The 25,611-nt window shown below is 44.2% G+C and overlaps 1 protein-coding gene across 1 annotated transcript; it reads right to left on the bottom strand.

Moving 5' to 3' along the window:
* Nucleotides 1–24,117: 24,117 nt before the first annotated feature.
* LOC113192079 (signal-regulatory protein beta-1-like) lies at nt 24,118–25,152 on the bottom strand. The gene is made up of 2 exons (XM_026402085.2): nt 25,080–25,152; nt 24,118–24,500 (listed from the first exon to the last, which is right to left on the bottom strand). Exons 1-2 carry the CDS (start codon nt 25,150–25,152, stop codon nt 24,118–24,120), a joined length of 456 nt encoding a protein of 151 aa, XP_026257870.2.
* Between the last annotated feature and the right edge of the window lie 459 nt (nt 25,153–25,611).

Here is a 25,611-nt window from a genome sequence, read left to right as displayed (position 1 = left end):
TAGCTCTGAACCATCATTCCCCAGACATATTCTTAGCAGGAATCTTTTTCTGTGTTTAGCTTTGGGCAAGAAAGAGGCCAGTTGTCATGGGTTGGATGTTGAGTGTCCCACAAAAGTCCATATATAAAAGCTTGGTCCCTAGGTGGTGGTGGTATTGGGATGATCTGTGGACCTTTAAGAGGTGGGGCCCAGGGGGAGGTCCTTAGGTCCTTGAGGGTGGGCCATCAGAGGAGATTGCAGAACCCCTGGTCTCTCTGACCTTCTCCTCCAGTTTGAGATGAAATGTTTGCTCCTACTTGTTCTCTTATGATGATGTGCCACCAGTCTCTTTGCTCACCAGAAGTTGGCCAATGTAGGTACCATACGTTTGAACCTTCAAAACTGTGAATTACATATGCCTCTCTCTTTACTTCAAAAGTAGCCCATCTCAGGTATTTTGTTATAGTAAAGGAAAACTGACTATAATACCATCCCCCATGGGTAGTACCCCCCCCAAAGCCGGAACATTCCAATGAACATTCTGTGTTTGCTGTGACCAAAATACCTGACAAGAACATCTTAGAGAAATGAAAGTTTATTTTGGCTCAGGGTTTCAGAGATTCAGTCCATGGTCAGCTGATCCTGTTGTTGTGTGCCCATCGTGAGGCAAGAACATCTCGCCAGAAGGGTGTGGTGGAATGAAACTGCACTGCTCCTGGCAGCCAGGAAACAATGTGAGAGGACTGCAGGGAAGACGAACCCTTCCAGGGCACAGCCCAGTGACCCCCCTCCTCCAGTCATGCACACCTGCCTGTGGTTAGCACTCAGCCCGTCCATTCACATTAGCACGATAGGTACAGCTCCAAGGATCTGGTCACACGGCTTCTGAACATTCCTGCATTAACACAAAGTTTTTTTTTTTTTTTTGGAGGGGGGCACCTCACATCCAAGCATCTCTCAGATGTTTCAGGGTACACTCCTTCCCCTCTTCAGGTAGAAGCCAGGATTTGAGGTTTCCTCCCAATCATCCTCTGTCCTGGGGGTGAGGAGGTTTTGGTAAGTGCAGGGCATGGACATTCTTACAAAGTTTAAATGTAGTCAGCTCATCGGGTGCAGGAACCTCCTGTTTCTGGATCCCTTTTATGGTGGTTGGTCCCCATTTTGTTATGTTTCCTTGGGCAGAAGAGGGTCTGGGGTCTCCTATTTCTCCATTTACTGACATCACTCCTTTTACTTTTAAAGTCTTTTTGAAATTCTTGTATGCTATTGAATATCACATTGAATTTCACTCCTCTTTAAAAATAATGTATCCTTGGGGCCCTTCTGTGCCTTTCCATCAGTGCCAGTGAGGAATACATTACCTCCTTCTTATCTGCGGACGCCCTGTGCATTTCACTGGTCGCTCCAATATTATCCTCTGACAGAAAGAATGCAGTTGCACTTAGTGCCACAGCTCTTCAGTTTCCTTCAAAATGGAACAATGCCTCATTCCTCCACTTCATGACCCTGACACTTTGGGCTAGTTATTTTGTAGAATGCCCCTCATTTTGGATTTTCCTGACACTTCCTCATGATTAGAAACAGGTTTTTGTATCTTTGGCAGAAATGTCCAGAATGGACGTTGTGTTCTTCTCCCTGCACCTAACCAGGGGGCACCCACTTTGAATGTGTCCTATTACTGGCCATGTTCACTTTGGTTACTTGGTGATATCTGCCAGGCATTTTGACTGTTTTCTTTTTTCCTCTTTTGTCATTAATAAGTATGTGGCTTAAAATATCTTTCTCACTCCTATTAAATTCGGTTGAACACTTTCCCCCTAGCAAGGATGGGAAGAAAGCAAATAGGAGCTATTTCTCATGCCCCCACATCCCCATTTTTGGATTATATAAGGCAGCTGGGCTGACTGCCTACAGGACAAATGGGATGAACCTCAGTTCTCAGTCTTTGTGGTGGGGTCACTGTGACCATTGTTCCTTGTCCAGGTCTAACCGACTCATTTGCAGGTGCCTGACTCTTCTGGCTACTCCATTCTCTCCATACCAAGCTTTTTCTTGGGAGACATTTGATGAAACCCCCAAGATTCTGGTGTTTTGAACCTAAACCTTCTCTGACATGCGTCCAGCACCCTGACCCCAGGTCCAGGGACCTTCAGGGTTTTGCATCCTAGCAAGATGCAATTTTTCATACCTCACTGAACTCACCACTTACACTCTGCAAGATACCCTTGTTAGGGTCTCTCCACAGCCACTCCCTTCTCCTGCCTTGCCAACAGAACCCCTGTTCCATACTGAAATGAGTTTCAGTGGAACCTAGGCCCTTCTAGAACCCCAGGAGACGAATATTCATAGGTTCAAGCCGATTACGCAGCTCCACGCTTGGGCAATGATTATTCAAATAACTGGTTGAGTCTGGGACATGTGTTGAGATTCTGGCTAATCAGATGGGGAAGGAAAATCTGCTGGAGGTTTCTGGGAAAGATATTCCTCGAGATCACCACTCTGTGCATGGTGGAGATGGTGAAAAATGAAAAACCTTTCTATGGATCAGTTCCATACATACCTTTTAAAAAACCCCATAGAAATTACGTTTAGAAGTAGAAATTACCTTTGTTAAAGAATCATAGAAAGTAAGGCAGAAGATTCGGAGTTGGAGGTTCTGAGAGCCAGGCAATACATCCCACTGTGAATCTGCCCTCTACATGACTCTTTTGCTTCTTCCTGACAAGCTTGAGATCAACTCTGCCAGGAAATCTGGGGCGGGGGGGGGGGGAATGAGGGTTCCAAGTGGTTTTCATGAAACTCATTACTTTCTCTCTTTCCACATTTTACTAATGGAGGACTGCAGGAAATTTGTACCAGCGAGACACATGGGGAATTGGTGGGTTCTGTATGGTTGAATGCATTCAATTTTCCCCCTAGATTCACATTAGTGTTTATGAAAAAACAAACGAATAAAAGTCAAATAATTTTTAACAAACACCCCATACTATTGCAAATTCTTCCATCTTTTTTCTTTGATAGAATTAAGCTATCATGCACCCCTGGAGTGTCTAATTCTGAATAAGGTCATTATAAAACCTGCCTGATGGTGGCGCTGCTGAGCTCTGCAGCCCAGTTTTCCAAGGTGTCTTTCCCTCCTCGTGTGTTTTATTGTGACCAAATTTGGCAGCGGATGAATATAATGCTTCTGTCTCAAGGCCATCACCGCAGAAAAAGAACAAACGCACTTGAGTTTCAGAAGCTGAGATCCAGATGAGAGAGATGCAAAAGTTTGGGAAAATATGGGCTCCTAAGAGCTAGTCTCTTCCTGGCTGCCCCCCACCCCCACCTCAGTTACCTGCTGGAGTAGGGCAACCTTGCTCAAGGTGTGGGACACAGGAGGGGAGCAGGAGGGGGTACCCGAGAAGGGTCCTGCCACCTGCAGGAGGGGGCACCGAGAAGGGTCCTGCCACCTGCTCCCTTCAACCCCAGATCAAATTTGGGAGGATTGAAGAGCCAGAGTACTCAAAGTTTCCTTTGGGGTGACAGAGCTTGTGGAATTCCTGTCCCTGGCCTGACCTGGCCACAGAAGAGCCGATGGAGTATACATTGTGTCTGAGAGGAAGGGCCCTCAAGCCACCTTGCAGAGCTCCTGGGGTGCCAGAGTAGTTAAATCATCCAGGGTGCATCAGAGGACTGTGGGTGGGGGAGCTCAAAGCCCCCAGCAGGTTTGGAGAAGCCCTGGGGTCAGGAAGAAGTTCACGCTGGGGGCACCTGTGTGGATGCAGGTCACAAAGGCACCTGAGACATTTTGGGGACATGAAGGTGGGGGAAATCTGATTTGATGGAGAACATCCTGAATCACCAAGGTTAAATCCACGGAAAGGGTGTTTAAAATAGAAATCATGTTAAATGGTGGAAAAATTTAAGATGGTACTAGGTTTTTGCACACCTGAAATGGTGGCATTGGTTTATTTTGACGATATCGTCCAGTCTCTTCAGGATATAACGAACGTTCCCATCTGTTAACTGAGGTTGGTGAAGAGGGGTGGGACCAGGTGGTACCAAAAGCTTTTCCAGCTCAGATTGTGATGTCAAGGAACAGCGTCTCTCAGGTGTTCCAGGGTCCATTTGTGGATGCCTTCCTGCCTCTGTCGCCGTCTTTGCAGGATCTCTTCCCAGGATCCAGTGAAGCTACTGAGAATTACCAGGATACTCCAGGTGACAGGAACAAGGGGGACATTCCCAACTCCTGCAGGCATCAGGGTTTACTTTACTTTATTTATTTATTTTTTTGGTACCGGGGATTGAACTCAGGGGCACTCAACCAGTGAGCCACATCCCCAGCCCTATTTTATATTTTATTTAGCACCTTGCTGTAGTTTAGGCTGGCTTTGAACTCTCCATCCTCCTGTCTCAGCCTCTCCAGCTGCTAGGATTTACAGGTGTGCGTCACTGCACCCGGTTCCTTTTTTTTTTTTTGCCATTTATTCAAGACTACATTTAATTATTTAAAAAACGATTTGTTGAAGAAACCCACCAACCACTCTCAGTAGATATGAAAACGAAAAAGAAAAAAAAATTGTATCTATAATCATGCTGTCCTGACAAATGAAAGAATTCTGTTTTTCTGTTTTCCCTTTTAATTCATGCCTATGCAAGTCCCTGCTTTGTACCAAAGCCTGGAGATCACGTTGTATCCAAGTGCTTTTGGGAGGCCAGAAGGACAGAAAAGGAAAATCTAGATATTTTAGCTCTGCTGCTTGGCTGCCCTGGCAACCAGCTTTCCAGACCCGATGGCTCCAAAAATATCTCTCCAGTTTTGACCTCTCTCTCTGAACTCCATACACATCTGTCCATCTTCCTACTCAGCATCTCCGCTTCCTGTTTACAGCTGAATTGTTAAGTCCCACGACCAGCCCCGTTCTCCCACCTGCCTTCCTCCCTGTAACCCTAACCTTGCCTTAAAGCCATCCCTAATTCTTCTGCCTCCGGCGCCTTTCACGTGCAGCCCCCAGCGAGCCCTGTCATTTCCACTGTTAGGACATGACCCGAGGTTAGTCGATCTGTCTCCATTTGCATCAGCATCGCCACAGCTCCTGGCACCCTCATGGCCTCTTGATTCACTGTGGTCACCAAACGTCTGAATTTGATCATTACCTCCTGGGTTCTAATCTACTTACCCCACAGGAGCCACGGTAATTGCTATAAATGTAAATCAGATCTCGTCATCTGCTCTGTGGATTAAAACTCTCCAGTCTTTGCGTTCTTTGACTAAAATCCTAAATCTCTCCCGTGGCCGTCATCCCTGTGTAAGATGGCTCCCTGGCATCCCTGTGGCTCTGCCCCGTGTCCTATTACTTGCACTCTCCTGCCCCCCCCCCCCCCCCCCGCTGCCCCCTTCCACTTCCTTGAGCCTCCCCAGCTCCTCCACACTGGAGGGTTTGGCACAATAGAGTCCCTCTGACAATAAGGTATTTCCCAGCCTCTTGGAGCTGTCAGCTCAAATGCACCTCTATTTTAGAAAGGCTTTCCCCACGGACCATTCTTTGTAGCGAGCAGCCACTTAATTCCTGACCCCTGTGGATATCTCTGAAATTGTAATCCCATTATTCTGCAGACACTTTTCTTTTCTTCAGAGCATGCTTTACATTCTGTCATCCTTTTCCCCCACCTTCTCTTTGCAGCCTGGGTCCTTTCTTATGTTCTCAGCAGTCTGTAAACTCCATAAAGGCCGAGACCGCCTTTATCAGCATTGACCAGCGTTTGCTCAGTGTCTACCCAGCGGTACGCAGTACATACCCAGTGATATTTGTGGAGTAAATGAAGAGAGAGCCTTTACAGTGAGCTAACTCCGGGCTGGGCTGGGCTAGGATGAGGCCATTTCCTTAAATGGATAATGCATCTTTTTGGAAAATGTTGTTGCATTGAATACAACCCTACAACCTGGCGTTTCCAATCTGGGGTTACCCCCCGAAAGAAACTTTGTGTCCAAATGGGAACCCTTCCTGCCACATGTTTCATCTGGTTTCAAGGTATGACATACCTGGGGTATCCTCTAAACCCTTTTTGAGGTTTGATTTAGGGAATGATGAACTATCTAAAGGTTTTGAATAAATGCTTTGAAAAGATCGCTCTGCTGTAACGGATGGATCGAAGGCTCCAGGGCACCCCTGTGAGGAGGCCATTGGAATGGTCCAGGTAAGCACTGAGTAGGGTCGGAGAGATCATGCAAATGAACCGGGAGGAACTTGGACTCGGAGACTTTGGGTTTGAAGCTGGATGTCTTGGTTCTACCACTTGTTATTTGAGTAACAGCCTGTAGATGTGCATTTGGAGAGTTTTCAGGTTTTGCCAATTAAAAAAAAATGCTATTATGTATGTATTTGTACACAGTTCCTGGTGCACAGGTGTAAGAATTTCTTCTACACCCAAGATTGGAAATGCCAGGTTATAGGTTATGTGAATGTTCAATGCAACAACCTTTTCCAAAATGTTTTCAAAAGTAGCTGTGCCCATATTTATGTGCCTACAAATATTGTAAGAAAGACCCAATTGCTTCTTTAGTTTGCAACTTGAACAGGGACAAAATGGCACCTCAGTGTGGCTTTGCCAAGGTGTTTCCTGTTTACTAAGGGGCTGCCAGAGTTTCATGGTAGCACTTGGGTCCCCCAAGGGCGAGGAAGGACCAGTAGAACTGCAGGTGTGTGTTTCCATCTTGGTTTCTTGGTCAGAGTCATAGACTTTGAGGCCAGAATCTCCACAGAAACTTCCTTCCTGGGGAGGGTATGAGAAGCCACCTCTCACTGCTGACCTTCCTGGTCCAGGTTCTCACCTTCTCTGGGGCCTGCAGGAGACAGGGAGGAAGGAGAGCCAGAGAGGGGCAGCTGTCAGCAGGCTGATAAGGCAGAGGCCAATGTGGCAGCTGCAGGCATCCCGCAGTCCTCCTGAACAAGATAGAAGGGAACTAAGGTCCTATGTCCCTCAGGTGGCCTGTCCTGGCAGTGCCTGTGACCTGCAGAGGAACCAGGAAGCTGAGGAGGACCCTTGTTCTTCTCATCTCCACACCAACACACTCTCCACACCACCCCCCCCTGCAACACACATACACACACACAGTACTGGAGATTGAACCCAGGTGTGCTTATTGTTAGGTGCAGGACAGGCTGAACTATGTTATCTGCAGGGCAGGCTGAACAAATGTTAGCTGCAGGATGGCCCACGCACTCAAACCCCCATCTGTCTGTTCCTTTATCATCTGTTTGCGTCAAAGCTGAACACTCAACCCCCGTTCAAGGCTGAACACTCAACGACCCCTTGTGCCCACAAGGCAGCTTGCAGACCCAGAGACCCGGTTAGACTTGGGCTATAAAAACTCCCTCCTACCGGGCCCCTCTCTCTTGCTCTCTCTCTCTCTCTTGCTCTGTCTCTCTTGCGCACGTTCTCTCTCTCTCTTGCTCTCTCCCTCTCCATCTCTCCTCTTCTCTTTCCTCTCCCCTCTCTTTTTTCTTTCTCTCTCTTTTTCTCCTCTTTTGTCCTACTGCAATAAAGCTCTCTTGGTCGCACCGAGTGTTGTGGTCACTTTCCTTTCACTTATTACCGAGCTACATCAGCCCTTCTCTCTTATTTATTTGTTTTTTTTTAAATTTTGAGACAAGTTCTTGCTAAGTTGCCCAGGCTGGCCTCAAACTTGGAATCCTCCTGCCTCAGCTTCCTGAGCAGAGTAGCTGACATTTCAGGCATGAGCCACTGCACCTGACTCTCTTCCAGTCCAGACCAGAGCACAGGTGAGAGACAGCGAGGAAGGTGGAGGGACTGGGGCACAGCGACCAGGGTCAGTACCCAGATTCAATACCCCTTCAAGGTGGGGGAGGTCAGGGAGGACCTGGGGGCTCTCTTCTCTAGCTGGGGTCCCTCCCCTGGCATCACATTCTTTATCCTGGGTCCCACTTTACCTGGAAGAGAGGCTCCTCCTGAGAACATAGATGGCAGAAAGTGCCATCAGAGGAAACAACTTCCAGCCAAGGAGAAGAATATAGCTGAATACGGTGGCACCTGATGACAGAAGGACATCAGGATGGTCAGGGTGAGCTGGGTTCCTCTTCCATTGCTCAACCCCCAGACAGGCTCAGCCCTGCCCCGACCCAGGTACCAAGACTCCACCTTGGTCTTGGAGGGAGTCACCTCACCTCTCTCAGCCTCAGTTTCCTCATCTTTAAAGTGGGCATTGGAACACGTACTTGAGAAGTCTTTGTACCGAGTGACAACACCCACACAAAGGACCTACTAGGTGCTCAGTAACTGTTGAAGCTGAATGGCTTTTGGGTGGGAACTGGGGAAGGAGGTTTCACGTGAGCTTGCCCACCTGGTCACATCGGTGGGTGGTCAGCTTGCAGCTGTGAAAACAGCACTTACTGCTCTTGGGTACCAAAGACATCACCTTCGGAAGAGGATACTGTGATTGCCTTCACGTATTACAGATGAAGAGTTCCAGAAAGGTGAAGTGACTTCCCCAAGGTCACTCACACACAGTGAGTAGAGCAGGGTCAGTTCCTCAACCAGCCTGTGTGACCGTGGGTCTGAGCCTTTAACTGTGCAGGGAGTCCGCTCCCACTTACCCAGGTTCAGTTGCAGGCCTCCAGACTCGCTCAGGTGCATGCTCTTTTGGACCAGCACCTGGTCATTCCGCCACACCTGGCAGGTGAACAGCCTTGGGTTCTCCAGCTCTGAAGCGTTGACCAGGATGTGCCTGTCTTGGCTGAATGTGCCGTCTGGGTTCTCAGTGGGGGCAGAGGCCGCACAGATCTTGAAGCACCCGTTCCCCTCCAGCCAGGTGATGTGCATGTCTTCAGGGTAAAACCTGTGCACGTGGCAGGTGAGAAGGGCCACCTGGAGTGCTGGGATGTAGTGTGCTGAGGTATACACTGTGGGGACAACTGAAACAATAGCCTTCTTTTACTTTCTTTCTTCGTGCAAAAAGGCCCAAGGAGCATCTGTCCCTTGCTAGGCCTTGTGCTCAGTTCTTGGAATATAACAGAAAACCAGGAAGACACTCTGCCTCCCAGAGTGCCCACCCGGGTGGGGAGGAAGCAATCATGGGACTCCCACAGGGGTTCCTACAATAGGGCCACCTCACCTGGTCTGGAGGTGGGCAGACTAGGGCAGGATCCTGGAGGATGTGATCTTTGGGCAGACATAGGAAAGATAATATACTTGGAGTTAACTCTATGCACAGATTGCATTTTCTAAGAATGGTGACAGCAAGCCCCACCCGGTCTTCCAAAATTTTAGCTCTCCTTATCAGAGACAGAGTCTGTTTCTCCTCCCCCTGGAATCAGAGTGGGACTTTGTGACTGTCTGATGAGCAGAATGTGGCAGAGATGGCCTGTGGGACGCCTCAGGCTGGGTCATCAGAGTTGACATGGCTTTCACCTGGCTCAGGCGCCATCTTTCTCGGGATACACCCTCATACCCAGCCACCAAGCTCTAAGGAAGCCCAAACCTGCCCATGTGGAAAGATGATAAGGAAAGGCCTGTGTCAAGGAGAGCCCAGGCCCCAGACCTGCAGCCAGCACCAAGGCCAGGTCCCGGGTGAAGGAGCCCTCGGGAGATCCCCAGCCCTTGACCAGGGACAGAGCCCTGGGGTGAAGCTCAGCAGGTTCCAAAGTGAAACAAGAAACAAGACCAAAGTGAGCGAGGGGGAGGGGAGTAGGGGTGAGGTGAGGCCCAATTCCCAGTCCATTCTAGTAGCTGTGCTTATGAGGGCCACCCCTGAAGGCTCTGAAAGGCATTCTAAGGAGTAGAGACCCCGATCGTTTTCATTAAATTGCTTTCCAAACCCTGAGCCCCATAGGACTCTTTGTAAACTGATGGCCTGAGAGTAAACATCAAGGCCTTTCCTCTCTGACCTCCTTTGTTTCTGAATTTTCTTCCTCTTGCTTCACAAAAGAAAGACCTTTGTCCCACACGTCCCCAACCTAGCTATGGTGCATGGCCCTCAGCTTGAAGACTTTGGGACCCAGGATAAAAGGACAGTTCACCAACCTGCTGGCAGGAAGCCCGTCCTGGCCACAGCATCACCGACTTCCCACCGCCTCCCCGAACTTCGCCCCCAATCACATCTCTAAAGGCTCTCTTAATGATTATTTATAAAACCTGTCAGACTCTTAGATTGTTTTAGTTGATCATGTAAAACAACGTGAAAGAACTTTTTGAACAACGAGAGCCTTATGGTGGTAAGAATTTTTTTTTTTTTTTTTTAATTTCAGTCTTGTTGGAGTCCTCTGCATTCTCGTGGTTGATAATGTGTCTGTATGTTTTCGTGGTCAAGAAAAAAAATTTTCCAATATGAAATATACACGGGGTAAAGTTCTTTGTGGAATTAGAATAAAGACACAAATTTAGGAAGAGAAAGGAATGCTGTACAATTTCTTATTATTAAAGAAGACTTTATGTTTCAATGGATGATAGTGGAAGTAGGATATTATTTTTCCATTAAATATTTTCAGATGGATGTAACTTCCCAGGGATTATGTCATATGCAATCATTTAAGCTTATGATGAATGATTTTAGGTGTCAACTTTAAAATACATGATAAACTACACAGCCCTCCATAAGTATTTTTGGGTATATGAGCAAAAATGCTTGAAGATCACTGGTAAGCATCCCAGTAGATTTTCCCTGCCCCCTCTGAAGAGCAATGGTGAGCCACTATAGGGTTTTAAGCAGAGGAGGGACATGGCCTGGTTTTCTTTAGAAAATGGCTTTGGCTGCTGGAGGGTTAGTGTATGAACTGCAGAAGGCATGTGGGTACAAGAGATTAATTAGGAGGCTACTGCAATTGCCAAGAAGAGATAATGGTCGGCTTGAACTTGGGTATTAATTCAGATAGTGGAAGTAGACAGAAATGTAGGGTTCAAAAGACATTTTTTTTTTTTTTTTGGTACCAGGAATTGAAACCAGGGACACTTAACCACTGAGTCACATCCCTAGCCTGTTTCAATTTTTATTTGGAGATGGGGGGTCTCGCTAAATTATGTAGGGCCTTGCTAAATTGCAGAGGCTGGCTTTGAACTGGTGATCCTCCTGCCTCAGCCTCCTGAGTTGCTGGGATTTTAGAGGAGATTTGAGGGGGAATAATACAATTTAGTGATGGTTTGGGCAAGGAGTGTTCTCTGGGCTGGGGAGCCAGGTTCATGTGCTCCCTTCATCCACAGGGGAGGCCGAGGAACTGCGTGTCAGAGAGCGTGGGGAGAAGAGGCTCATGCCCATCTCTAGGCTGACCATGACTGATCGGCTTCTCCGGGGGAGGCAGAGCCGGAAGCAGAGTTCCTCAGCATGGCCACAGCGGTGGTGCTTACAGGAGGGACGGGGCTCTGAAGAGGGGTCAGTCTGGAGAACAGTCTGGAAATTCCAGTGTGCTCACTGAAAAGTCATGTGACCTTGGGCAAGGAAGTTAGCTTTTCCAGCCTCAGTTTCCCCGTCTGCAGGAACCAGGACGAAGAGCCATAGAGTTTCTTTGGGGTGCTCAAGGTGGAGGGTAGAATTTAAAACTCTGATCTCTTGGTTAAGCAGACAGACTCCTATTTTGGGATGCAGACATTTGAGACATAAAGAGCTGAACTCCGTCTATTGGGATACCACAGACTGTCTCCATGGGGAGGGAGGGTGCTGGGGAGATCATGGTGCTGGTGATGGGGGATCTTTGGTTTTCCATGGCTGGATTTGGAAAGAAGAAAAACTGGGTCACTGGACCCCTGGGAGGAATTTCACCATCTTGCAGGAGGTAAGTGGGACTCGCCATGCTGAGGTTGCTGAGGCGCTAAGGAGAGAGCAGACCCTGGGGGAAAGGCCCCTTGCAGGCCAGAGCATGGACTTGAGTAGCAGTTGGAGAAATTGCTTATTCTGCAGTTTGATTCAACACAACAGCCTGGGTTTTGCTCCTAGGAAATGAACAACAGCCTTTCTCTTCATAGAGGCAGAACAAGAAGGGGAGGTGCAGCCTGCACTGCTCCTGCCTGCCCAGGGTAGGGTGGAGCGGCAGGTTGAAGAAGCATATTTCAAAGGCAGGGCCTGGCAGCCGAGCCATGGTGGCATGGTGGTTTGGACAATGGTGTTAAGAGTCCAAGTGGGAGAGACATCCTTTCTGAGGCTTAGAAGCCCTGAGCAATCTGATCCCCACTCCTTTCTTTCCAGACTGTTCCTTTTCCACACACCTGTCTTTTCACTAGGTCCCAGTCACCCCTGTCTCTTTCTGTTCCTCAAACATGTCTTACTCTTCACCACTGCCCCACCACAGGGCCTTTGCATGAGCTGTTTCCTCTTCCTAGAACACTCTACTTTGCTTGGATGATTCCTTTTCCTCTTTCATATCTTGGCTCAAACATCACTTCTTCCAAAAGATATTTCTCCAATAAACTAGATTTTCCCTGTTATATCAATGCAGCAATCTGTTCTTTCTCCTCAGAGCACATGTCATTTGGGACTTGGCTGATGGAATTCATGAGACAGAACGAGGTCTGTTCTGCTTGCCATGGAATCCCCAGCATCTAGAATAATGCCACCCCCAAAGCAGATGCTTAATCAACACATTGGATGAATGAATGAATTTCCACCTCCCAAAGACACTAGGAAGCCCTGATGTGGGAGGGGGATAGATACATCAAGAACCTCACGCTCAGCTCCCTCGAGGTTCCCTGGAGAATGAATGGGAGGATGCAGGGAAGGAGCCCATGGCCGCCACCAAAGGTCGGCCCAGCAGGTGGGGGGTCTTACCTTGGAGGAATTGCGAGATGTTCACGTGCCTTCTGTGGGGGCTCTGCAACTCACTGTGGGCCACTTGGCAGGTGACGTGGGAGTAGAGTGAGGAGAAGGTTAGGGACACCAGGGTGGTGCTGACAATGGCGTAGGATGGGTCCTCTCCAGGCTGGAAGACCAGGGTGTGGAAGGCCGGCAGCTCCCTGCCGTCTTTGAACCATTGCAGGTGGATGTGTTTGGGAAAGAAGCCCCTTGAGATGCAGGTGAGGTTCAGGACTTGGCCGGGGCTGGCCCTGCCGGAGGGGCCAGAGATCTCTGGAGGGGAGGGTTCAGCTTTGATCAGGGCAAAGGAGGAGAGAGGATGGAGGAGGAAAGAGAGAGGTGAAGATGGTGAGCTGCACTTTAGCACCACGGCCACCTTCAGGGTCCACCTAGCCTGAACCCCCCCTCCAGCCTCCCCCACTCCAGCCTCCCCCACTCCAGCCTCCCCCACTCCAGCCTCCCCCTCTCCAGCCTCCCCCACTCCAGCCTCCCCCACTCCAACCTCTCATCTCCAGTTCCCTCCTCTTCATTATAAACCAGCTCAGGGGCCTAACTTTGCTTCCCAACTTTCCCAGCCCATGCTTGGGGACCAGACCCTGGTGACCTTAAAATCCAGATGTGACCCTGGACATCATTTCCTTGTTCTCCTCCCTCCCTGCGTCAACAAACCGTATTGTAAAAAGTTGTAGAAGTCATGGCATGAAAAACAGTGAACTCTTAATTTCTTTTCCTTGTCAACATTATAGACCAAATGCTTTTAACCATTTTACCCGATTGAGTGTTTCTTTCTGTTTTAAACAACATCTTTCCACTGTCATTTCTCATTTTTTTCAGTTTTATATACTATTGTGGAAGAAGATAATTTAACTCTCTGCCATCTCCCTCCAAGGGCCACCTGCACTTCACCCCCGTGCATCCTCCTATCTCAGACACATCATGACTTTTTGTTTTATCGGTATTCAGCATTTATATTATTATGACCAAGGAGCATCGCCTGCAGCTGGGCTGTGTAATACATCAGCATTACGTTTCTTGGTCAGCCTTTTGTTTTTCCAGGAATTTTTAATGGCCTCATTATTTTTATTTGCTTAGTTTCTATGAAGGTATAATAAATTCATTCCTGATTTTTTTTCCAAATGGATATAACTCCTCCTACTAGGGATTTGCTAAGTGTTCAAATGGACTTCAGCTTAGGGTAAATATAGACCGGGGAGTGCACAAACATTTTTTCAAAGGGGTATACAGGCTTGGATTAAAAAAAAATCTTTTCATGTTGATTAATTTTAAACACAAAAAAAAAGAAAGCGCTCATCATGGAACTTCAATAATTATCAAAAATAGAGATCTTGTTTCATCTATATTTTTCCTACCATCTATTAGTTTATCTATTTTAATTGTATATCCTGAATGCATACAACATAATAGCTTGGCGTATGTACGCATAATAAAACTATCTTATTACAGTCAAGATAATTTATTTATTGTCTTAGTCACATTTTTGTATGTGGTAAAGTCACCTAAAATCTATTGTTTTAGCAAATATTTTGTATATAACATATTATTAACTACGCCTCAGGCTGAGCACTAGATCTCTAGACTTATCCATTTTATATAAATAATATTTTGTTACTTTGACTTTCATTTTACCCACTGCCTTTTGCTGGTAACCACCACTGTACTCTCTGTTTCTATGTATTTGAGTTTTTTTTTTTTTTTTTTAGAGATTCCTCATATAAGGGCAACAAAATAAAAATAGAGCTGCCATGACCTAGCAACTCCTGTTCTAGGTATATGCCCAAAGGAAATGAAAGCATCCTCTCCTAAACTTTTCTGCACCCCATGTCCACGGCAACATTATTCACAAGAGCCAAGACATGAAAACGACGTACGGGTTTGTAAACGGATGAGTGGAGAAGGAAATTGTAGTATAGGAGTCTGCACAGTGGAAGATTATTCAGCCTTAAAAGAGGAGATCTTTCCATTTGCTGCAGCGTGGGTGAATTTTAGAGGGCATTACGCTAGTGAAGTCAGCCAGACACTGGGCTGTTTTTTTTCTTGAATGTCCCCAAGGGGCGCCCCATTCCTGGAGGACTCTAATACCAGTATGAGGTGGAGTGGATGCAGCAAGTTCCCAGTCTCCCTTACCACATTGTCCTTGGAACGAGGACATTTTAGATATTAAACTGATAAAACTCAGACACTTAGCCAAAAGGCCAGGAAGTGATGACATTGGGTTATGTTAAAGCAAATGCTAGACTCTTGTTTCATTCCTAACTAGGAAGAAAATGTTAGTCTGAGTTAAGAATTCTTTTTAAACAAGCAAAACACCATGATCATAATTAAGGTTCAAAAACAGTTCCTCCATATCATCTGATATTCATCAGCATTCAGATTTTACTGCTTGTCTCATAAATATAATTTTATAGTTGGTTTGTTTGAATTAGGATCCGAGCAAGAGCCATATGTTATATTCGGTTGATGTCTCTTAAGCTTTTTTTAATCTAAAAGAATTCCCTTCCTTTTTTTTTTTTTTTTTATCGTTTGCATTTACTTGTAGAAAAAAACCAGGTCGGGGACTGGGGTTGTGGCTCAGTGGTAGAGCGCTCGCCTAGCATGTGTGAGGCACTGGGTTCAATCCTCAGCACCACATAAAAATAAATAAATAAATATTTTTAAAAAATGCAAACCAGATCAACATCCCTACCGAATTCCGTACAATATTCTGTACTGTTTCCTATGGTTTCTCAACGGGAGTGAGCGCCCATTGCTGACAGTGGTAGTGGGCTTGATAATAACACACCCTTTATTTTCTGAGGGTACTCTTACTGGAATTTCTGGAATTCAAGTTCTAGCCTCAAGTTGAACCCAAGCTAAATTCTGTTGTTTTTCTTCATTTTTTTTTTTGCACATCAGGGATTGAACCCAGGGGCACTCAACCACTGAGCCACATCCCCAGCCTCACTTCTTTTTTAATTCTGAGACAGAGCCTCCCTAAGTTGCCTAGGTCCTCTCTAGGTTGCTGAGGCTGGCCTCCAACTTGCAATGCTCCTGCTTCAGGCTCCAGAGTCTCTGAGATGATAGATGTGCACCCCTGTGCCTAGGTAAACCCTTTTAAAAAGTCCCTTGAAATCGTTTATCTTCGTCTAGTTAAGTCATGCATATATAGTTACATTAATTCATTTCATTTTAGATTAAGTAATTTAAATTTTTAGGATCTTTTTCATTTTGAATTTTGCTTATTAATTTTCCTAAACATTCAGATGTTTATAAAGTCAAAATTTAAAGGTACCCTTATGGAAGTCTAGTTTCTACCCTAGTGGTTTCCACTCAGTTCATTTTCTCCCTTACAGATGACATTTTAAATTTATATTTTAGTTCGTTCCTTTTTTAGAAAGTATGAGCAAATATGTATATGCTTGGCTTTGGACGTTGTATCGTAAAAGGTGGAGTGTTCTACACAATTCCTATGCGTTGCTTCTCCTGTCTAACAATATCCCGTGGATCACAATGAAATGCTGGCCCGAGTTCCTCCTCGGGCCCTTCTGAACCCATGTAGTGCTCAGCTGTGTCACCCAACCCTGATTTATTTAGTAGCAGCTCAGGTTTTGCTCTTATAAATAGTGTGATGAAAAGCCTAAAGCATAAATCATCTTGAATTTATGTGGAATTGTTGAGTCACAGGGTCATATGTAACTAGGTGAGATGTATGTGTAATATGTGTACGCTATGTGTATATGTAATATGTAATTTTGTATATGTAATATGTAATTTTGCTACATATTGCAAATTCACCTCTTACTAGGTTATATGATTTTGCCTTCCTACCAGCAAAATGTGGGATACATGTTTCTCTATAGCTTCCTGTAGAATATGCTGTTAAACTTTTTGATTTTTGGCCAAGCTGATAGGGGAGAAACCATGTCCCTGTGTTGTTTTAATTTGCATTTCTTTTTATACAAGGATAGATGAACATACTTTTATATGTATCTAATTTATATGTATCTAATTTTCTATAACTTGTCTTTTCATATTCATCAGCTAGAATCCTATAAATTTGCTTGTCTTCTAAAATTTTAGATGCTCTCTGTATGTCAGGGATGATTCTTTTACTGAAAGTTGCAAAATATTATATGCACACATCCATACACAAGTTTCTGTTTGTATAATGTGATGGGAATTACCATTCCCCACTCTTTTTGTAAAAACAAAAAATTCGAATTATAGTTAGACAGGTTTCCCCTCACTTCCAGGTTATAAAAGAACTCACATATGTTTTCTCCTAGCATTTGCAATTTCATACTTTACATTTAAATCTCTGATCCATTGGGGACTTATTTTAGTGTATGGTGGGAGGTACTGGATACATTTCTGGATTTTCTATTCTGTTCCATTGGTCCATATACTAATGCTGCAACTGACCCAGCACCATCCTTGAAGACCCTCCTCGTCCCACTGAATTGACATACATCTTCCCCGCAGAAATCATTTGACCATATATTCGTATGGATCTATTTCTGGAATCTCTACTCTGTTCTATTGATCTACTGTCTATCTTAATGTCAGTCTCACGCTGTACGGTTATCACAGCTTTATAATAATTTGTGTTCATGAGAGATATGGACCATAGTTTTCTTTGCCTATGCCTTGATCTGGTGTTGGTATGAGAGTGATGCTGGCCTCACAGATTGATTGGGAAGCAATACTCTATTTTCAATTTTATGGAAAAATATGTGCAGAATTGCTTAGTAGTTTTTTTCTTAAATGTTCAGTAGAATTCCTCAGTGAGTATCTGAGCCTAGATTACTGTTTTTGGGAGGATGCATAGACTATAAATTCAATTTGTTGAGTAGATACACTAATAATCAGACTGAGCGAGCCTTTGGTAATCTGTCTTTTTTAAAGAATTTGTCCATTTGTTCTAAGTTCTCAAGTTTATTAATAGAGATTTGAAGTTCCCTCCTCAAACTTGTAACATTTGTGGAGTCTGTACCTGTGCCATTTCTCTCACTGTGGTATTGGTAATTTGTATCTTCTTTCATTTTTCCTGGTTTTGTGGCTTTTGGTTTATTGATTTTATTAATTTTCTGAAAGAATTAGCTTTTGGCTTCATCAGTTTGCTCTATATTTTTCCGTTTTTTATTTCTGCTTTTTCTGTGTTCTTTATTATTTCCTTTCTTCTGCTTATTTTGCATTTCACTCTTCCCCCTATCCCCTGACCAAGTTTAAGGATCACCGAATTGAAACTTTTTTTCTGCTTGATTATAGAAATTTAGGGCTATAACTTTTTCTCTAAGTACTGTTTTGGCTGTGTTCTACATATTTGTATCTTGTGCTTTTATTTTTTCTATTTTTAAATTGATTTGTGCCTGTGTTTTAAGGTAATATTTTTTTTGCAGGCAATGTTTAAAATACTTTCTAATTTTCCTTTTGATTTCTTCTTTGATGGTATATTATTCAGAACTGTACATAGTTTTCAAATGTTAATTTTCCAGAGACTTTTTCACTTTAGTACTTTAATTCCACTGTAGTAAACACACACACACACACACACACACACACACACACACACACACACTTTGTATGACTTGACTCATTTTAAAATTTACTGAAACTTAACAATGAGCCAGAATTCAATCTAGCTTTTGCACTTGAAAAGAATCTGTATTATTCTGTTTTGGAATGGAGAGTTTTATAAACATCTGTTAATTTAAGTTGGTGTGTATTGTGGTTTAATTCTTCTACATCCTTATTGATTTCCTGACTATCTGCTTTACCAAAAAATTTTTTGGAGTGGGGGTACCAGGGATTCAATTCCAGGGCACTTGGCCACTGAGCCACATCCCCAGACCTTTTTGTATTTTATTTAGAGACAGGGTCTCACTGAGTTGCCTGCCTAGTGCCTCACTTTTGCTGAGACTGGCTTTGAACTTGCAATCCTCCTGCCTCAGCTTCTAAAGCTGCTGGGATTACAGGTGTGTACTTCTGTGCCCAGCCCTGCTGTGTCAATTTTTAAAAGAGGGGTATTGAAACCTCAGATGTAATTTTAGACTTGTTGGTCCTATAAGTTTTGGTGCTATGTATTTTGAAGCTCTATTATTAGAGGCATGAACATTAGAAATGGTATTTTTTTTTGTAATTGCTCACTTTATCATTATGAAACAACCTTCTTGAATCTTGGTAAATTATTTATGCTAGATCTACTTTGAGATCAATGTAGGCATTCAGATTAAAAAAATATTGTTAATGTGGCATATATTTTTTCATTCTATTATTTTATTTATTTAGTTTTGGGGTACTGGGGATTGAACTCAGGGGTACTCTACCACTGGGCCACATCCCCAGCCCTATTTTGTATTTTATTTAGAGACAGGGTTTCACTGAGTTGCTTAGCACCTTGCCTTTGATGAGGTAATCCTTCTTCCTCAGCTTCCTGAGATACTGGGATTACAGGTGTGCCAAAATGCACCCAGCTCATCCTTTCATTTTAAAATCTAGTTGTGCTATAGTTTTAAAGGGATTTATTTATTTTTTTGTATCTTTTTGCAGGCAATGTGTAATGGACTCTACTTTATCTTAATTAGGGTGATTAAATAACATCTGTCTAGAGTTTTTCTTTTTTACTTTTGTATTTTGCAGTCCAGAAGACGGAACCCAGGACCTCACACAAGCTGGACAGTGCTACAACCCCAGCCCTCTGTGGCTAGGCTGAAATATACCATCTTTTGTTTGTTCTCTGTCTCCTGTGTTCCACTGTACTTCATTTTCTGACTGTCTTTGGATTGTTTTTTAATATTCCTTTTATCTTATTTGTTAAATTTCTTAGCTATTATTCTTTGTTGTGTTTTTTTTTGTTTGTTTTAATATTTCTGGCGTACATTTTCAACTCTTCATTATTTACCATCAAGGGATACGATGCCACTTCACTTAGAACTTATAAGAGCACATACCTACTTCTCTTTTTCTAGTCTTTGTGTTATTTTGTCACACATTTTACTTCCACATATATTATAAGCTCCAAAATGCAATGGTTTTTTTTGAACAGCTATGTTTCAAATAAATTAAATTAATAAAAATTCTTTATATTTATTATTACGACCTCTGAGGCTCTCTTTAAATTATTATCTTTCTTTCTGAGATGGGAAAGGCACATCACTATATTGAAGTTGCTCAGGCTGGCCTTGCTCTCCTGGGTGCAAGTGGTTCTCCTGCCTTGGCCTCCCTAGTAGCTGGGGCTACAGGTGTGCACCCCTGCATCAGATTCTGGTATATTATTACTTTGTATAGATCCAGATTTCCATCTGGTAATATTTTACTTCTGCTTGAAGGATTTCTTTTAACCTTTCTTAGAGTGCAGTCTGTCAATCATGAATTATCCCAGCTCTTGTATGTCTGATCAAGTCTTTAACTTCATTTCTAACATCGTGGTGAGATACATGCGACATGTATCATCTTGACCACATTTTAGTGGCCAGTGGTGTCAGTGCAATCCTGTGACTTTGTGCCCATCACTATCATTCATCCCTGGAACTCTTTCATCTAGCAAAACTGAAAAGAAAACGTAGAATACTTCACAAATTTAATGCCATCTGTGCACTGATTTGTACTCCTTAGAGGAAAATTTAACTTCACTTTTCCATCTTTTTTTTTTTGGTGATGGTGAGGGAACGGGAATTGAACTTGAGGGTGCTCTAACACTGAGCAACATTCTCAGCCCTTTTAAAAAGTTTTATTTTGAGACAGGGCCTCACTAAGTTGCCAAGGCTGGCCTTGAAGTTGTGACCCTTCTGCCTCACCCTCCTGTGTCACTGTGAATTCAGGTGTGTGCACCAGTGTCCAGCTCAATATGGATTTTTTTCATATTCTCCTTGCACCTACCTTACCAGCTTCTTGAACATACAGAATAACACATGGTCACTTTAATGTCCTTGTAGACTAGTTCTATCATTTGTCTTTTTTCACTAGGTTTCAAATGATCTTCCTCATTTGAATTCATATTCTTGTGCCATTTTCATGCCTGATAATTTTTTTAATGGATGCTAGACATTGTGGATTGGACTTTATTGGGTATCGAGTATTTTGCCTTTCTATCAATAGGTTTGAGCTCGCTTTGGGACATGGTTAAATTACACGGGAGACAGTTTATTTTTCTGTCTCACATGAAAGTGTTGCGAGGCAGAAGCACAGTGTCATTTGGTCTAGTTCAGATGGTTCTCCTTTTACTGAGACAGAGTGCTTCTCTGTGTTCTAACAGGTGGTCCGTGGATTATGAGGTTTCTCATTCAGGTTGGTGGCCACAGACACCATTCTTGGCCTGAACGAGCTCCTCAAACATTTTGCCCCTCGCTTTGGGTAGTTTCCTCATGTGAACAACCTTTTCAGTCTTTTGCTGAGTTCTCAAGGGGACCTTTCACAGGTCTCTGGCGTCCTTTCTCTGTGCAGCTAGCTGCTTTTTGGAGCTCCAGTCACCCTTTGGCCTCTGTGAACTTCTAGGTCTTTCAAGGAGAGCTCCCGGTTCTACCTGAGGTCACCCTTCCTGTGTGGTGGCCTTTAAGCTTTCTCAGGGAGTACCCTGGGGACAGTCTCACTGTTCATCTTATGAATTTCCCTTCCAATGGGATCACTGTCTGTTGCCTGATGTCCAATGTCATGTCTATGATTTTTTCCAACAGTTTACCCAGACTTTAGTGGGAGAGTGAATCCAGCCTCTGTTGCTGCTTTGGCAGAAGTCACCTCTAAGCATTTTGTTATTGTATATGTTCTCGCCTTTTCCTTGGCATCTTCGAATTGGATTTTGTTTGTATATATAAAGGTTATTGATTTATGTTTGTTGGTTTTATAATTTGCTACATTATCTTGTTTGTAATAGCTTAGTGTTGATTCAATTCAGTTTTCCAGAAACCACATCATCTGTAAAGAGAGTTTGCCCACTTTCTTTATCATTATTATGCTATTGGTTGCTTTCTCTTTCTAAAGACATTGGCAATAGTTCAACACAGTGATAAACAACTTTAGAAATGGTGGGCATGACTTTGAAGACTATTTGAATGCTCTAGCAGGTCTACCTCTTTGAATCCTCCTATTCTGGAAGGGCCCAGGGGCCATCCCTGTGCCTCTTGAATGGTGGGCAGCTTGGGGTCTCCAATTCTCTGTTCCTAGTTCTCTTCATTACTTTTGCTTTGTTTAACCCCCATTTTCAAAATGTGTAAAGGATGCATAAAATGCAATCCTTTGTGATCCTGCAAACTCTGTAAATTGGCTGGGTGTAAATTTGAGGTTGGAAATGCTTTTCCCTGAGACTTTGGAAGGCACAGGCAGTAGCCCTTGTCTTTGGGTACTCAACACTGCCCTTAGTCATCTCCTCCTGATCTCATTCTCAACACTTTCTTATAATGTGGATTTTAATTTCCAATTCCTAAAAATGATAAGACCTTTTCTTAGTCCTCAAATGCTGTCTATATTCTCTTTGTTTTATCCATGGCCTTAAGTTCTGAGAACCTAAAGATTAAAAAGTTCTGTTGGAATATATGTTTCTATAATTCCTTTAAATTATTCCACTCATTTAAAAAATATCATAATTATCAATTTACCAACATAAACAAGGCCGAGTGAGCTAAGTGCTCTGCTTCCAGGCCTTTGTGGATACTGTTTTGAGTCTCACGAGCTTTATCTTCAGCCATAATTGACTTAGCCAGGCCCAAATTTAAGAATTCAAGAATTTAAGAAATATAGGGATATACAATCTACATCAAAATATGCAATCCTTACTGAACAGACACTTCTCAGAGAGGATATACAATCAATCAACAAATACATGAAAAAATGTTTAACATGTCTAACAATTAGAGAAATGCAAATCAAAACCACTCTAATATTTCATCTCACTGCAGTCAGAATGGCAGCTATTAAGAATACAGACAACAATAAGTGTTGGTGAAGATGTGGGGAAAAAAGACACACTCATACATTGCTGGTTGGACTGCAAATTGGAAAGCAGTATGGAGATTCGATGGAAAACTTGGAATGGAACCACTATTTGACCCAGCTATCCCACTCCTCAGTCTCTACCCAAAGGACTTAAAAACAGCATACTACAGGGACACAGCCACATCAATGTTTATAGCAGCACAATTCACAATAGCTAAACTGTGGAAGCAACCTAGATGCCCTTCAAAAGATGAATGGATAAAAAATGTGGCATTTATACACAATGGAATATTACTCAGCAATAAAAGAGAATAAAATCATGGCATTTGCAGGTAAATGGATGGTGTTGGGGAAGATATTGCTAAGTGAAGTTAGCCAATCCCCCCAAAACAAATCCAAATGTTTTCTCTGATGTAAGGATGCTGACTCATAATGGGAGTGGGGGGGTGAGCATGGGAGGAATAGACAAACTCTAGATAGGGCAAAGGGGAGGGAGGGAAAGGGAGGGGAAATGGGGGTAGGAAATATGGTAGAAAGAGATGGACATCATTACTCTAAATGCATGTATGAAGACATGAATGGTGTAACTCTATGTTGTGTACAACCAGAGATATGAAAAATTGTGCTCTCTATATGTAATATGAATTGAAATACATTCTGTTGTCAAATGTAACAAATTAGAATAAATTTTAAAAAATGAATATGATGCAACTGTTATCTCCATCATCTGAGGAATATACTTCTTATAGCACCATTTAACAAATAGGGAAAAAGATGTTAAGTTTTATACTGACTGACGAATATGTAGCAGGCACTCCAAAATATTTCTGAATGTTGTTAAATGAAAAGCCTACATGTTTTATTTGTTTTGTTGTTTTTTTGAAAAATACTTGAATATGAAAAAAGTGCAATCCTTATAATTTTCAATCTCAGTAATTATATCATTTATATCATACGGGAATCTATGATTTGATGCTTTTAAGATGATATTCTAAAGTTTAATTAGTTGTAATATCCCAAATACTAATCATATGTACTAACTAATGTGCAGCAGGAACTCTTCTGAGTGTTTTATATTCATAAATACATTGACATTTATAATCCTTACAACAAATCTTTGAGATGGATACTATTATTATCCCTATCCTACCTATCCTACAGATGAGGCATAGAGAATTGAAGAATCTCATTTCAGTTTGTAAATGGCAGAGCTAAAAGTGGAACCCGGGCTACCTGGCCCTGGAGCCTGTACTTTAGCGCAACCTATTCATGAGCCTTTAGGAGTGGCAAGATTCAGAAGGTCAAGACTCTGATTATATTTCAGCTCCGTCACCGGGACCCTCCACTGTCCTCCTCATCTGTCCCCAGCCTTGACACAAGAGCTAACAAAGAGGGCTGAGCTCCCAGGGCTTGTGACTTTTCTAGGAACAACTTATCTAGAGCTCTAGGGATCTGGACTTACTACGCACAAGTATCAGGGTGCCTGGTCCAGACTTCACTTCCACGTTGCCATCGCTTATTGTCCTGAGCATCAAGCAGTAGTAGGTGCCAGCGTCTGCGAGGGTGAGGTTGCTGATGCGGATGGAAAAGTCCGTGTTGTTTGTCGTTGTGACGTCTGACATACTTGTTATCCGAGAGAAGTGACCTTCTTCGAAACTGTAGATCAACTGCCGGTCCCGTTCAGTGCCCTTGAACCACTTAATGGACCTCACAGGGAGCAGGGAGGTCACAATGCACCGCAGAGAGGCTGACTGTCCTGCTGCTACAGACACCGACTTCACAGGTTGAATCACCTGTGGCTCCTCCTCACCTGCCACTCCTACAAGGAAACACAACTCGGTCACTCTTTTTTATTTATTTTTTTTGTGGTGTTGGGGATTAGAACCCAGGACCTTGTGCATGCCCGAGTCAGCTGTGGGAAGAAGGGAGGGGACAGGCAGGAGAAAGGCTCATATCAATCATGTTGTTGTAAGATGCTGGGATTCTGGGAGACATGGTCTAAAGAGCACCATTTACCATTTTTTTTTCTAACAGTCCACATTCCATGTATAGTTCTGGTGATTCTCCCTCTCTCTCCATCCACCTGTCCCCTGCAAGCCCTGGGTGCCATGGTCTTCAGCAGGACCAAGAAGTCAGCTGCCATCCCTCTCCCTCCTCCCTTGGAAGGGCACTGGGTCCTGCCCATCAAGCACATGGGGGTCATGAAGCCTTTAGAGGGGGTCAGGAGTGCAGGAGAGGAGGGGCTGGGACCTGCCATTGAGGGAGGAGGCCTGGGCGGGACCCCTCCAATCAATGAGCATCTGGCAGGGTTGGCGGAGGGAGGTGTCTCAAAGAGAAAGGGGCAGCAGGGAAAGAGGCCCTGGAACAGAGATCCATCTGCCCCGTGGCCAGTGCTCACCTGAGAGTCCCAGCAGCAGAGGCAGCAGCAGGGGCACCAGAGGCAGGCGGGGCCGCGAGGTAGGGGTGGGCATCATCTGCTCCTAGAGCCTCCTGTCCGAGGAGGCTCCAGACTCCCTGCTCCTTGGAAAGAGGCGGTATCTGTCTTCGGTGAAATAAGAGGAAGTACCGGAGGGAAGGGCTGTGGGATCCTGGCACTTCCTGCTGGTGGACTGTGAAATGGGAACTAGGCACCAGCTCAGAAGTGACTGATGTCAGAGTCCCCAGGCGCTTGCAGAGGCTCCAGGGGACTCCTCTAGCACCCAGGCTCTGTGCCTGGACCCCTCGATTTCTACGAGAGGGGCACCCATGGCCATTCCTCATGAGGGACCCTGGAGGCAGTCTGGCCTGGTGGAGGGTGTGTGTGGTCTGTGTGACGGGCTACCCCTGGGCACAGGTGAGCTGCAGAGCTGGGGTCAGGAGGAAGGCTCCTGGGCATGGGGCCTCCAGAACCAGGTCCTCCTTCTCTCCTCCCCAGAGGTGCCAGGATAAAA

This window comes from Urocitellus parryii, chromosome 6 (assembly GCF_045843805.1).
Source record: "Urocitellus parryii isolate mUroPar1 chromosome 6, mUroPar1.hap1, whole genome shotgun sequence".
In the NCBI taxonomy this organism is placed as follows: domain Eukaryota; kingdom Metazoa; phylum Chordata; class Mammalia; order Rodentia; family Sciuridae; genus Urocitellus; species Urocitellus parryii.
This window is presented reverse-complemented; position numbering and strand designations above follow the sequence as displayed.